At 39.2% G+C, this 15690-nt stretch overlaps 1 protein-coding gene across 7 annotated transcripts in view; it reads right to left on the bottom strand.

The window, feature by feature from the left end:
* The window catches only part of LOC139473414 (protein Obscurin-like), a 141558-nt gene that overhangs the window by 47881 nt on the left and 77987 nt on the right, over positions 1-15690 (bottom strand). For all 7 annotated transcript variants that reach the window (XM_071255977.1, XM_071255979.1, XM_071255983.1 and 4 more), the window contains 7 exons: positions 5272-5508; positions 3729-5031; positions 3053-3228; positions 1577-2043; positions 1219-1406; positions 776-913; positions 314-486 (listed from right to left, as the gene is read on the bottom strand). In XM_071255977.1, coding sequence (XP_071112078.1) covers positions 314-486; positions 776-913; positions 1219-1406; positions 1577-2043; positions 3053-3228; positions 3729-5031; positions 5272-5508 — 2682 coding nt within the window. The remainder of the gene's footprint in view (positions 1-313; positions 487-775; positions 914-1218; positions 1407-1576; positions 2044-3052; positions 3229-3728; positions 5032-5271; positions 5509-15690) is intronic.

The raw sequence follows: 15690 nt of genomic DNA, 5'->3' as shown, positions 1-15690 counted from the left end.
GTGAGTGGGCTGGATTTAGCGCCGCTTTTAACATTATTCCAGTTATATCATGGTGTGTAAGCTTAATGTGGGAGGAAAGCCCGAAGTGATGCAGGGCTCAGACATTTACCACTTCGGCGAAACCCAAGAGCACAGGTATGGTGCTGATAAACCTAGAAACATAATCATGGCGAATTCGTATTCGAACCCACAATCATAGGTTTTTGGCGTGCCCAAGGGACGCAACTCTGCACAGCAAATCGCTGCGCCTTAGATGACTGGGCTACCCGTGCCCCTGCATTTATCATGAGGAATAATTTGACAATTGTTTTACCTTTAACCTTAAGCCTTCCCATACTGGTTGCTTTGCCTGCCTCGTTTGTGATGGTGCAGGTGAATTCTCCCATGTCATCCTTGTCCACATCATCCAGTGTCAGATAGTAGGTGTTGCCTTCCTTCCCAATTGAATACTTGCCACCATCTTTGATAGGAAGCCCATCCTTTTTCCTGGGTTCAAAATCAGAAACAATTAGGAGACTGCATAAATGGTGTATTGGATATTTGTAAATGTACCATATTACAAATGGTAAAAGAAAGTGACTAAATCAGACAAAAAAGTCTAAAAATATTTCCGTTGAGTGAAGGTGAAGTGCAGTTTCAAACTGCTGTTAGCAGTATTCTAGCAAAATCATGGTAGCCCATTGTACCTAAGCCATGAATGAGTGACAAGCAACACTTCTGTCATGTTTTGTTGAGACAGTGTTTACCTTATGTTAAGTTGATAACACATACAAACCATTCAACCTCTGGCTCTGGCACACCGATGGTGCGGCACTCAAATCTTGCTGAGCCACCAGGAGGTGCAATAGTGTCCATGATTCTCTTGGTGAAAGATGGAGGGAAGCCATAGGGTTTGGCCTTCTTTTCAGGTACTCTGTTCAAATAAGTGAAGATTAGAGGCAGGATATGATATTCAAGTTCATCAGATGAAATCAGGATGCAGAAATACAGATTTAAAAACACACACACAAAACTGTTGCTACATTCAGGTCATTATCACTGACCCCAAAATAAAGAAATGACCTCAGTGAACAACAGTGTCAGATTTTCTCTGACAGCATAAACATAATTCATAGATATTAATGTATGTACTTAATCAATGACAAACTTTATTTTCATATTAAAATAATGGAATTTTCAAAATATTATTTTGGACCACAGGAAAGGGCCATGACTTACTCCTTGAATATCGGTGGTGATGCTTCTCTCCTCTTGGGTGCCAAAACTGTCAACCAGGCCTGACAAGAGACTTCTCCAGCAGCATTCTTGGCCCGGCAGGTGTACTCACCCTCATTGGCTGGAATCACATCCTTCAGCACCAGCGTGTACGTATCACCCGACTGGATGATATCACGGCGTTTTGACTCCTGAACACAGAATCAGTCTATATTTTCACAAGGTGCACTGATTGTATAGCTTGTAGGACATGTGCATAGAGAAAACATATAACTATTACCAATTTCTTAACTATATATCCTAATTACACCTAAAGATTAGGGTTTTTTAAAATGCAGTCAATTTATTAAATTTGACTTACAAAGAGTTCTCTGCCCTTGAAGTACCAAGTGACCTCCGGAGCAGGGTCACCCATGACGATTGCCTCGAATGTTGCTTCTTCTGTTTCTCTGATGTCTGCATCTCTCGGTCTCTCCACAAACTCGGGTTTTGTTCCACGTTTCTTCGGATCTTCTCTGACATTTAACCATGCACGACACTTTGCCTCTCCAGCTACGTTCCTGAGCCTGCAAGTTATCTCCCCTGAATGGTAGGTCTGGGCCAATCGGAAAGCAAGAGCTGCCTGTCTGCCATCATTGGTCATTGTGGCATCAAAGTTGAGATCTGTTGTGACCACTTTGCCATCAATCAACCAGGCGACATCAGGTTCAGGCTTGCCTTGATACATGCAGGTGAAGTCGATAGGCACACCCTCCAGACAGTCAAGGTCATAGAACTTGGTGGTGAAACGTGGGGCCATCATTTCCTCTTCAATCTCTGCCTTAAGAGCTGCAAAATCAGAACAAATGACAACATCATTTTCTGTGATTATTTTGGAAACACATATCTATGCAAGTGTCAACATGTTTTGGATATTGACATATTCTCTCAGAGTGCACCAATAATTCATACTGCTATAAACAAGTCCTTATTCTCAGACACAATCTTCTCTTATGGATGGGTCTACCCTACATTTTGCATAAGCGAGAAAAATATCATAAAGCTTTGTTTAAATTTAGATATGTCTCCATGGTACCCTCCCATAATTACAAATGACATTGAGCAAGACCTCCATGGTACCATCCCATACTAATCAATGCCATTGAGCAAGGCCTCCCTGTAAACATCCCATACTTACAAATGACATTGAGCAAGGCCTCCCTGTAAACATCCCATACTAACCAATGACATTGAGCAAGGCCTCCGTGGTACCATCCCATCCTAAAAAATGACATTGATCAAGGCCTCCATGTAAACATCCCATACTTGCCAATGACATTGAGCAAGACCCCCATGGTACCATCCCATACTTACCAATGACATTAAGCAAGACCTCCCTGGTACCATCCCATACTTACCAATGACATTGAGCAAGACCTCCGTGGTACCATCCCATACTTACCAATGACATTGGGCAAGGCCTCCGTGGTACCATCCCATACTTACAAATGACATTGAGCAAGGCCTCCCTGTAAACATCCCATACTAACCAATGACATTGAGCAAGGCCTCTGTGGTACCATCCCATAATTACCAATGACATTGAGCAAGACCTCCCTGTAAACATCCCATACTTACAAATGACATTGCGCAAGGCCTCCCTGTAAACATCCCATACTTACCAATGACATTGGGCAAGGCCTTCATAGTACCATCCCATACTTGCCAATGACATTGAGTAAGGCCTCTGTGCTACCATCCCATACTTACCAATGACATTGAGCAAGACCTCCGTGGTATCCTCCAATACTTACCAATGACATTGAGCAAGACCTCCGTGGTACCATCCAATACTTACCAATGACATTGAGCAAGGCCTCTGTGGTGGCCTCGCCATACTCGTTCTTGGCCACACACTGGTATCTGCCACTATCTGCCACCTTGACATTCTTTATTAGGAGAGAGAAGATGTCATCGTTGGCGTTGATCAGCTTAAACTTCTCATTCTCCCTTACAACCTTCCCATCCTTCTTCCTGGAGGAGAGAAATCAGAAGGTTATAAAACAACTGAATATACTTCTCTTAGCAAGATCAAGGATATGTGCAAATAGTGACTGGATAATTTTTCTAATATTATGTGACAAGTAGCTTTTCAACATTTGTCATCTTAAGTAGTGGGGGCGGTCGGGTAGCCTAGTGGTTAAAGCGTTCGCTCATCACACCGAAGACCCGGGTTCGATTCCCGACATGGGTACAATGTGTGAAGCCCATTTCTGGTGTCCCCGCCGTGATGTTGCTGGGATATTGCTAAAAGCGGCGTAAAACCATACTCAGTCAGTCTTAAGTAGTGATATACATGTATCAGCCAACTAGAAATATACATGTATAATGAAATCAGCCATAGCAAAACATCTTTTCTAAACCCAAGAGGTTGCCCCACCAGTGGAATATTTGTTATATGAATTGTAAAATTTATTTTATTGTATTCAACTCTTGCCATTCTCCAACTATTATAGATTACTAAAAGAACATACCATACAATTTCTGGATCAGGGTAAGCACACACACGGCAGTCAAAACGGGCAAGATGCCCAGCTTCTATTCTCATGTCTTTCATATCTTCTTTAATAACTGGAGCACTGCCTTTAGCAACAGATTGTTCCTTCTGGTCTTCGACGGCTGATACAGGCTCTGATGGCTCTGCTGCCTTGCTTGGTTCTGCTACTGATTCAGGTTCTGTCAAAGGCTCTTCAGTTTTTTGGACAGGCTCTGCTGTAGGCTCCTTTACTGACACAGGCTGTTTAACTGTCTCAAGTTCCTTTTCCGGTTCTGATGTAGGCTCCTCTACTGGCTCAGGTTCCTTTACTGGCTCAGGTTTTTTTACTGGTTCTGGAGTAGGCTCCTTTGCTGGTTCTGGTATAGGTTCCTTTACTGGCTCAGGTTCCTTTACAGGTTCTGGAGTAGGCTCTTTAACTGGTTCAGGTTCCTTTACTGGCTCAGGTTCCTTTACTGGTTCTGGTGTAGGTTCCTTTACTGGTTCTGGTGTAGGCTCCTTTACTGGCTCAGGTTCCTTTACTGGTTCTGGTGTAGGTTCCTTTACTGGCTCAGGTTCCTTTACTGGTTCTGGTGTAGGTTCCTTTACTGGCTCAGGTTTCTTTACTGGTTCAGGTGTAGGCTTCTTTACTGGTTCAGGTTCTTTTACTGGCTCAGGTTTCTTTACTGGTTCTGGTGTAGGCTCCTTTACTGGCTCAGGTTCTTTTATTGGCTCAAGTTCCTTTACTGGTTCTGGTGTAGGCTCCTTTACTGGCTCAGGTTCTTTTACTGGCTCAAGTTCCTTTACTGGTTCTTGTGTAGGTTCCTTTACTGGCTCAGGTTCTTTAACTGGTTCAGGTTCCTCTACTGGTTCTGGCTCAGGTTCCTTTACTGGTTCTTGTGTAGGCTCCTTTACTGGCTCAGGTTTCTTTACTGGTTCTGGTGTAGGCTCCTTTACTGGCTCAGGTTCCTTAACTGGTTCTGGTGTAGGCTCCTTTACTGGCTCAGGTTCCTTAACTGGTTCTGGTGTAGGCTCCTTTACTGGCTCAGGTTCCTTAACTGGTTCTGGTGTAGGCTCCTTTACTGGCTCAGGTTCCTTAACTGGTTCTGGTGTAGGCTCCTTTACTGGCTCAGGCTCTTTAACTGGCTCAGACTCTTTAACCGCTTCTGGTGTAGGCTCCTTTACTGGTTTTTGTGATGATTCTTGTTCTTTGACAGCTTCTGCCTCCTGCTGACCGTTCTCTTGTGGCTCTGGTGATACTGTCTTAGACGGTGGTTCCGATACAGCCTCGTGATCCTGGATTTCTACAACATCACAGTTCTTAGATGGTCATATTAACAAATAAATATGAATATGCAAGTGAAACCCATGCGATCTTCATTAGCAATTGAACACACAAACGAATCATGTTTCGATCAAGCTAAAAATCACATCTGCATTGGGAGGAGATAGCTAGTAAAATTGAGGTAGGAAAATCTTAAGATTATTTTTAACAAGTTTGGAATACAAGAAAATTCCAAGAGTGTACATAATGACAAGCCTACCTTCTAATACAACAAGTTCTGTTGTGCTGACTATAGCACCATTAACATTGGTTGCTTTGGCTGTGTACTGTCCACCCTCTGTCTTCTTCACCTCCCGAAATACGAGGGCGCAGTTGTCTCCCTCGACAACACACTTGCGGGTGGCAGTCTCCTCAACTTCTACGTTGTTGGTCAGCCAAGTGAGTGTCGGTAGTGGGTTTCCACCAACAACACAATCAAGCTTCGCTGTTGACCCCTCTGTAATGAGAGCACAAACACTGTTACTGTCAAGCATAAGACAGTACAACACATCTCACAACTTGAAACTGTTATCTTGAAACTGTATGGCATCTTCACCTTTTCACACATTCACCACTGCCTAGGGAATCTCATGGCAGCCACACATCTTGAAACAACCAAGGTTGTTTACATACTACTTTTTTTAAAATTATGACTTTTTTTAATACTAGTTGTTTAGTACGTGAGTATGTTTTAATGTGATATTTTTAATACTCAAGCCTATCACAGCCACTGACACCTAGAACAGACTTCACATTTTGCCTATATTGGGAATCAAAGTTTTGATAAGGACAAGGCAATGCTGTAACCAACTGATCTGAGTCAACCATTCAGGTAATCTAAAAATGGTTTGAAACATTTTCATTGTTCTTTCCATTTCTTTTAAGGTTTCAGCATTAATTGCAGTTCACAAAATGTTTGGCAGAAAGTGATAATCGATTATATTAATGTCTTTTGAAGTCATTCCTACTAAAAATCTTTTATATTTGTTTCTTATAATTCAGTTTGCAAACATATTTTAGTGGTTTAGTCTCTACTTCCACACCTGATAGCTATGTTCATCCTCAAGGTGTTTTGAAATACCAAGAGTGCCATACAGACAAATTCTATCCCTTAGATACTTGCCAAATCGGAAGCAATTTTCTGTGACAGACATGTTTTTGGGAGTGCAACCAGCACGTGTTATATCTGTAAAAACCAAGCCTAACAGTAAAGTATACGGGTGGACACTAAGTGCACCATCTGAAAACAAAGAAATATATCAATACACAGATAATACTGCATAACATGTCTTACCTTATACTTATTCATACGGCAGCTTAACAAAATAAAACATGCCCTTCACCGTGTAGAGTGAGGTAAAAGGATTGAAGCAATAGTTCCACGCAAATTATGATGTAACGTCTCAGGAATCTGATGCAGTGTTTTCATATATCTGGTAATTCCAATTTTATCCCTGCACAAGTTTCTTGGGAACTTGCCAAACCTTATCAGCCCCCCCAAAAATTGGAAGAACAACTTAACCCTTAACCCTAAGAGGACCAAAGCCAAGGCTAACAACAACCTAAAACAACCATCTTCTAACCACTCTCAGTTAAACAGATTTTATTTCTAGAATTTGCAGTAACTGAGATCTCCAAAACCACTGACTAGAAGACAAACTGACTGTTCCACTGAGCGCTGCTTCTGTGAAACTGCTTATAGTCCAACTGGTAAGGTGAAGCTGGAACTGCTTTTGATAACAACCATCCTGCTCTCCAGCAGCTAAACAGGAATTTAAAAACTTGACTACACCCACCTAGATTCCCACTCGGGGCTTCCAGTTCTTCCAATGTTTTCTATTTGCAAAACCAGCCTACTGTAACACATGTCTGATTTGCAGAGCATATGTTATGATCCGTTTGGTAATGAGACTCTGGTGATGGACTTGATGTGATGCCAGCCATACAGGAAAAGTACTCATGACACAGTCATCCATCACTGTGGGCTACATTACAACACATGACTGCCAGTAGAGTGCCCTCAATGTATTATAGGGTATGTTATCATAATGGTGAGTGTTATCGCTGCCATAACCCAATCCAGTAGACTTGGTATCACAATCAGATAAATATGAAAACCTAACTCACTCATGTACCAAATAATATTATTTATTTGGAGATAAGACAATCATGGGTTTTCAGGGTTGCAAATATTCAAAAGCAAGAGATACTTCAGGGCCACTACAAAACCCCAAACATATAATATTGAAATTACATTGTAAATATAAAAGTAATGTTCTTTCCAGCCTCTTTGCATGTATCAGAATAGCTGTTCGACAGACATGAAAGACAATGAAGTTTCATAAACAATGAATGACAACATGTTATGCTGCCATGACAAAAATCAACCAAATCAAAGTATTTCGTTCAGTGTTTCTACTTGACGGGGCCAACATGCAGATAGTACATTATCTAAGCGCTCTATTTCATAATGTTCAGCATATTACCAGATTCACATGGTTTAAAACATTTTTCATTTTCTTGTTATGTTTTCTATTCAGGATTAAATTTCTTTCAGGTTTTGGCTCAGATTTGTTGGACCATTGTCACAGATTCCTATATATCATCAAGGTGAACTCTGTGCCAAACCTTAAAGAAATGTCTGACAGTTTGCCAGGGAATTCAAACCATGTAGTCAAACACCTTGGCAAGTTAAGATGGTATCTATCATGAGACCAAATCTTCTGAAGCAGACTTGAATCATATGGTGCACATCCACCAGTTGAATGTCACCTTGTAATGAAATCAAGGAAATTTAAAGTCTACACAGGATTTCTTGCTTGAAATACAAGCTTGTAAAACACTGTTTCCAATGGCTTCTGATTATCATACAGTAATTATACACAAACAGTGATGAATCCAAAGGTTTCATGGAGTTTGAAACACTGCCCCCTCACATCCTATATGAATAAAAGCGACAAAATAAAATTCCATAATCATAAGAAATCTACACTGACAGAGTCCATTAATCAAATTCTGACGATGTCAAGGGCATGTGTTTATGAATCACTATGAAATAGTGATAATACTAGGTGTTCACAAAAAGGTGAAGGCATCCTGCCCTACCTGTGGCACCTGTCACAAACACATGCAAAGGCAAGTCAAGAAAAAACACAGAAATAAAGGATACAAGTCAAAATAGGGAACCCCAGTGGCATGGGGGGAAAACTCCTCTTTGTATTAAGATACACAAATGCATTCAAAATTTGACCCAACCCCGAATACACACATGCAAACAGTCTGTTAAGAATTTGAAATTTGAACTCCCTTATTTAAAAAAAATCCTGGATCTGCCTCTAATACATGTGTCACTCTGAACATGTCAAGGTAGAACTACCATTTTCTTATGATTGCATTGGTATGCTGGTGGAAAAGCTCTGATGGAAAATGTGATAACACACATATCTCACCCTTAACACTGCACTGACACTAGGAGACATCAACCTGCTGGAAGCATCTAATACATATGTCATCTTTGAATACCTCACATAGATTCTCAGTTCAGGGTGACCTTGTCTTACTAAAACTCATTGTAACAAGTCTTTGCATTTATTGATGCCCAATGATCTGTAGTCAGAGCATTTAACGTTTTCTGAGAAAGGTATTTTTAAAATCCAGGTTACTTAATCTAAGTTTCCATATGAAAAATGAATGGCGTAAGTGTGCATTCTATCTAGCTAGGTGCACCTACTACCTACTACACCAAATTTATACTTTATTGTAGACTAACATAGAGAAATCACTCAACAATTTACAGTTTTGCATATAAGTGTAATTTCAAAAGTAGTTTAACCTTGGACAAACATTAATCTATAAGAAAACATAATAATTTCTACATGTGTGGGTTTTTTTAGCAAATGAACAAAAAGATTCCTGTCTACACATATCCCTCAATTTCTAATGTACATAAACATTCCATTAACAATGTCATGAAACAAGGTTACTATGCAGTGACAACATAGCTCAAGAATGTTACAGCCCTACTCTTATTCCTTTTGCCATAAACAATATGCACCCTGTCATAAATTGGGAATTAATTCACACTTTGTTTCATAAATAACACCAAATTTTTTGACAATTTGACTTTCAGTCATTTTGTCGACAGATTGACTTAAGATATGCTGTAAAGGACTCCCAATATACCACAGCTTACTTGTGCAGTGGACACAAACACATACCAGTAGACATCCTTAACTATTTCTTGCACAGTGGTGAGTGAGTGAGTTTGGTTTGATGCTGTTTTCAACAGTCCTTTCAGTGACATCGTGGCATGTCAGCTTTACGTTGGAGGACAGCCTGAAGTGATGCGGGTCTGAGACATTTAACGCTTAGGTGAAACCCACAAACCCTAGTATGATGCAGGTAAACCTAGAACAATACCAGGGTCAATCTGGGATTTGAACCCACAGTCATAGGTTTATGGCACTCTGGACAGCAAATTTGGGTGCCTGAGACAACTGGGCCACCTTTGACCCCAGTTGTGAGTGAGTGAGGTAAGGTAGGCAGTGGGTGAGTGAGTGTAGTTTAAAGCCACTGTAACTGCATTCCACTTATATCTTGGCATGTCAGCTGGAGTGGGAGGGAAGTATGGACTCCAAAGTGATGCTGGTCATACACGCTTAACACTTTGATGAAACCACTAAGCATGGCTTTGGTGCTGATAGGGATGACACTGAGATTTGAAGCTTTGCTCAGCAGATCCTGGAATGACTTAAGGATATGATTCTTCACATGGGATTGCACAGCCTTAGATAACATGTCCCACTGACACAAATAGGAAAATGCAGTCTGAGGCTATACCCCCTTTAAAAACAACCATGGCAATATACCTTTAATGTAGTGATGTTAGTCTGATGTTTAGACTTGCCTGTAATCTGACAAGACCAAACCATAACATTAATTACGGTAATCTACTGAAACCTGAGCCTGTCTACATCTAGAGGTGGCTCAACATAAACATCCTAGCTATACACAGACCATAGGTACATGTGTAGGTGAAGATGGGTTAATAAGAGGGTAACCTTGACGGGCTTAACACACATTACACAAGGTCAAGAGATAGTGATGGCCTCTGTGAACAAGTGCTTTCATCATTCATCTGTTCTGGTTGGGCTTCCCTAAAATAATAGCTTCAAAATTACATATTTACATTGATTTAACATACATTAGACAAGATCAGGAGATGTAGAGATAAATTATTAAATATTGCAAATTCCATATTTTGTTTGTAGTAATCATGTATTCCCTTTTGGCTTTACCAAAAAAAGTAGATTGGTGCTCATGATGTCAATCAATGGACTGTCTGGTCCAGACTCAATTATTTACAGACTGCTGTCATATAGCTGGAATATTGCTGAGTGAGACATTAAACAACAAACAAACAAGCGATAACAGGCTCTGAAAATACATATTCATGTTGAGTACACTCATACAACCTTCCCTATCTGATGTCAGACTTGACTAGAAATAGAATTATGATGTTACAGATGCTGTAGCTATACCTCCACACATGCTCTGTACCTGATCACACTGATCGTCCAAGTAGCAGTAACCCATACTGGCAGTGACAAACAAGATCTTGCAGATGTTGACATAATACACCTGGCCTGACATGCTGCTTACATTACAGTCTGTCTACTCTGAGGTGCATATTGTTGGTGAAGACAGATAATTCCCGTATTTTTCTTCAGCCATTCTTAGATTGCTCATCCATATATGTGGCCAAATTCTTCAATTTTCAAAATACTTTAAAAAAGCATGGATTGACATATAAATTATCTGTGCCAAGACATGTGAATATTCAAGTTTCTCATATCAATTTAGTCTTCATTCTACAAAGAAACAACACATAAAGTACATAAGATATAAATCATATTACAATATCAACTTCCATAAACATCTGATGATGTCAGGAGACTCAGTACACTGTTGACTTATAACATCATCAAAAAACTTATCTTATCACTGATAAACTGTAGGCTATTTCTTCCATCGCCCCTGCCACTATAACACCTGTTCACCTGCTTGAATTACAGAACAGTAATTTCAAGAAAAAGGCACACCACCTCACTACTAAATCACCTCACCTCACTTCTACATGAAAAAAATCAGTATAATGCAGCCAGTTGTTAAATCACAAAAGGGACATAATCTACAATCATTAAAGTGACATGTATGTTTGTTGTGTAATTCAGTTATACCACTCAACATTTCATAGGGTAATTACTTGATATACAAAAAATGTGCCCTTAAAAAGTTAGGTGGTATCATTTTGACTGAACATGTTGAATGTGATAGTGGTAATTATGACACATAATGCTGAAAAACACATCTGCCCAAACCATCACTACATAACTGTACTATCTGTAATGTGGTAGCATAGACTCTGACTGCAGCCTCCTATAGGCTTGGTGTCTAGAGCTACAAGGTGACCTGGTGTTAATTATAAAGATCCACACATCTGCCAGAGTAATGATCCTTTCTCACTCAATACACTGGAATGTCTGCAGAAGCTCCAGGTATCAAGTCTCTCCATGCTGAATCCTGCACTTGATTAACACAAGGCCAGTCACCATCAGCTCCCTGTTATCATGGAGACTAGGAAGATAGGTGTACCCCTACACACTCAATTACCTGCTCTCTTCTTTATCATTTTTTGTGTGTACTCATAAACATATTATATAAGGCCACAGTACATAAGACATTACATTTATAACCAAATATGAGAATACCTGCATTTAAAGGTGCATTTTATCAAGAGAAGAGAGAAGGGAATTCACATTGCAATTGTCTTCATCAGTAGGTTCTTTGTATTAAATACAATGAGGCAGTGTTTGAAAGTGATTTGGGAGAGATGAAAATCAAATAATTAATTTGTATGGCCTACATGTTAACAGTGAAACCTCATTTACACAAATTCCCAAGGACCATCAACAGTATATCCTTAGTTTTAGACAACTGTAGATAGTATGGCGCAGCACACTTTTTGCAGGCATATTGTGTAGTTAATCATTAGTTGTTAAAGACTCCACCTATCTTATTGCCCAATGCTGTTGATATAATGTCACCTCACATCTCAAGTGAGCCTGTTCGTACTTCACGTTACCATACCAAGAGTGCAATGGTGGTCTCCAGATAGATGTTATTGTCACACAAATATTTCACCGAAAATAATTCTCTGTGAACTTGTAATGAGACATTTGTTACATGAGTCAGTAGCAGCATACATGGGATGTTACAAGCTGAACTCCCTGTCTCATGGTGCTCAAGTCAATTCAGGTCATGAAATCCTGTACATGAGGCTACTGCAAAATGTAAATCATACTCCATAGTGACTCTTCATATTTTGCCTAGACCATTAAAGTTACATTATTGTCTTGGAAGAGATATCAAGTTAAGGACCATATACCATCATGAAAACTCCTTTTCACTTTGCCTTTAGGAATTTATTCACTGGATTTTCTTCATTTTCATATCTGCTTGTCAAGATTATCAAGATTCTGGAAAATGGCATTACAATATATTGTGCATAGCAAGCTGAATATACAAGTCATTGTTATAGACAAAACCCTTGAAATGATGATGGTTTTAGACAGTTTTGTATGACGTATCACAGCATGGGACACCCAGAATTCCACTGATATGCATACAACGTGGATTCAGATATCTGACCAAGCAGCCACAGGAACTCAAAGCTATTCATAACATACATCCCTATTCATCACTGCGCCATCTATAAAACCTCACAGGATTTATCAGTACCTTGGTAATGTCAAAATGGAATTGGCAATGAAACTTGATACACACTATCTTGCCATGATGCAGAAGGTAATAAATATACAAAAAGTTGCTGACCCAGGTTGTATATACAGATCTGTACATGAGAAACAACATTTAACTATGTGACATGAGTATTCACTACATATTCACTGAGTATATATGAATATTCACTGAGTATTTAGCTGATAAAGGGGCAAGGAGTTGACTTTGAACATTGTTACAAACAAATAAGAAGCTACTATCCATTAAAGTTAAATGTCTTTATGTTCTTCCAACTTCTACATGCCTATCAAAGACTTAATATATGATTACCTGAACATACCAGTGAAGCTACATGGAGGTACTCCAGCAGAACGACCTGCAAACATGTCAAGATCTAATCACCAGCACCCATGCCCCACAAACCAGCGTTAGCCACCTCTATCTGTGTACATCCATTATCCCTCCCTCCCACAACCTTGCCAGCAGGGGTCACAAAATATCAAAATTTTAACTTCAGACATAGAATTGACCAAAACTCCTCTTACCGGCCACTGGTCAGGTCCTGGGTCAGTTAGTGTCAGTGTGGCCAGCCATTAATGTATCCTTGGGCAAGAGGCTGCTGCAGCAGGCAAGCAGAGCTGGCACCTGGGTTATTTTTACTGTTCAACTAAAGAGACAGAAGTCTTGCAGCCAGAGATGAGCATGTGGAATTTTGGTGGCAGGCAAGATGATACATGAATAGTCTGTTTCAGAAAACTTCAGTCTCCTCCCACACTCAGTCAGGGCTGGTGCATTTCATGAAGTCAGTGAACATTTGTGTTGATCATCATGTTTTGAAAGTTGAATGTTTATTGAAACTGAATTATGATGGACAATGTATTTGTTTCAAGTCTTTTCATGTGTATTTTGTTTTGTTGTTTTGCAGAAAACTTTAATCTCTCCTACACTCAAGGAAGTAGTTAACTTTTGGGGACAGGGTGGCGGGGGCTGGGGGGCAAATATTTGTACAAGTATCACTTGTCCCCAACTTTATTCAAATAAAACTGTTTTCTATAAAAAAAATGTCTGGCTACGGCACTGACACTCCACGTCAGGTCTGTGCAAAATGAAATCAGTGAACCTTTCCGTGGATCATTATGTTTGAAAGTATATATCATTACATTTTGGTAACTATACATGATCTCATATCTCATCTGAATTTATATGATTTGCGGGTCATGTGAATATATCCACTTATAAAGAATTTTTGTGTGTACATGTACTTTGTTTTGATTTGTTTCAGAAAACTTCAATCTCCTCCAACACTCCCTGTAAGACCTGGTGTTTGTTGAATTTCATGAAATCAGAGTGAACCTTTGTGTAGTTCATCATGTTTAAACATTTATATCATCATAGTTTGGTAACTAAACATAATCTCATCTGATCTCTATGCATATGATTTTGAAGGTTATATGTTTATACCACTTATATAAGTCAACCAGTTGTGAATGAATCTTCAATACCATATCAATTACAATGCGTTTCCTTGTATGGTAAATGTTTGTTTACTGTCCACCCACCCAAATTTCACTAATTTCCACACAAAAAACACTTCAAAGTAGGTCAATATGAGAAGGAAAGTAATCCTTTAAGTAGACATTAAAAACATATTTTCTTTCATTTCATGTATTTTTTAACTTCATCTGACTGACTCTTCTTTTCAGAGCTTTGACCACCAACCCTTGAGTTTCAGAAAAACAATTTGTAATCCAAATAATACAGAGACTACTTCTGAATGCACTACTTTAGAGTTGGAGAGGTAGGTTCAAAACTGCTTTGAACATGTATATTCCAAGATTCCAGCTCATGAGGTACGGCATGTAAGTATGGACATAATCAGGATTAATTTGGGGTTTAACTCCATCACTAGCAGATACTGGCAAGACAAAGGGACTATGGCAAGACCATGAATCCCATATGACTTTTTAGGCTTCAAATTAACACAACATGTATTATGAACAGTATTTAGTTATATCACGACATGTCAGCTTGAAGTTAAGGAAGAAAGCCGGATGTGATGCGGGTCCATATGACATACAGTTACCACTTCGATGAAACTCACAAGCATGGCTATGGTGCTAACAAACCTAGAGTAAACTGGGATTCGTACCCATGATCATAGGTTTCTGTTGCACCAAAGGGACACAACTCTGGCCAGAAAAATGGGCATTTTAGATTACTCGTATAAGTAAAGTATTGTTTTCCATGATACAAAGTTGTACATCTGTATGTTCTACAGATGCATGTCAGTCCATTTACTTCAAACAGACCATACATTTCTCCAAGCACCAGTCATAACACTTTAAACTTAGCCTGCACATTCTTTTTCCAGCAACAGCTTATATTACAGTGCTATTCTGGGAAGCGTTTTACTCAGTGATTAATAAGAAGAAAAGTTATCAAATGCTAGGGTCTGCTATCCACAGGTTGGTTCTACTTAAAATGGTATTGTGGATTACCTAATGGAAGTGATTACTGGAATTATCCATGTTAATTGTAAGTATATTGTAGATATATACTGTTTAACCTACCTGAAGGAAGTTTCAAGTTAATGTTTTTATTTACATTTATTCTTTTTGACATTATTGTGAACATGAATATTATCCATTTTGTTAAGAGGAATATTTTGGTATATGTGTAAACAATATATAAATATGGACAGTGATGTAATTCAGCTGGTTTGGGAAGGTCAATATTAGTTTGGTAATTAAGAGGCAACTATTAATTCTGGAAAAGAAAACAAAAAAATGATGTGATAAAAAATATCCATTTAACATATGCTTTTGTTTGAAAATTAACC

The sequence above is a fragment of the Haliotis cracherodii genome, unplaced genomic scaffold (assembly GCF_022045235.1).
Source record: "Haliotis cracherodii isolate W230 unplaced genomic scaffold, xgHalCrac1.p SCAF_29, whole genome shotgun sequence".
Classification (NCBI taxonomy): Eukaryota; Metazoa; Mollusca; class Gastropoda; order Lepetellida; family Haliotidae; genus Haliotis; species Haliotis cracherodii.
Note: the sequence above shows the minus strand (reverse complement) of the source record. Positions and strands in the feature narration are given on the sequence as shown.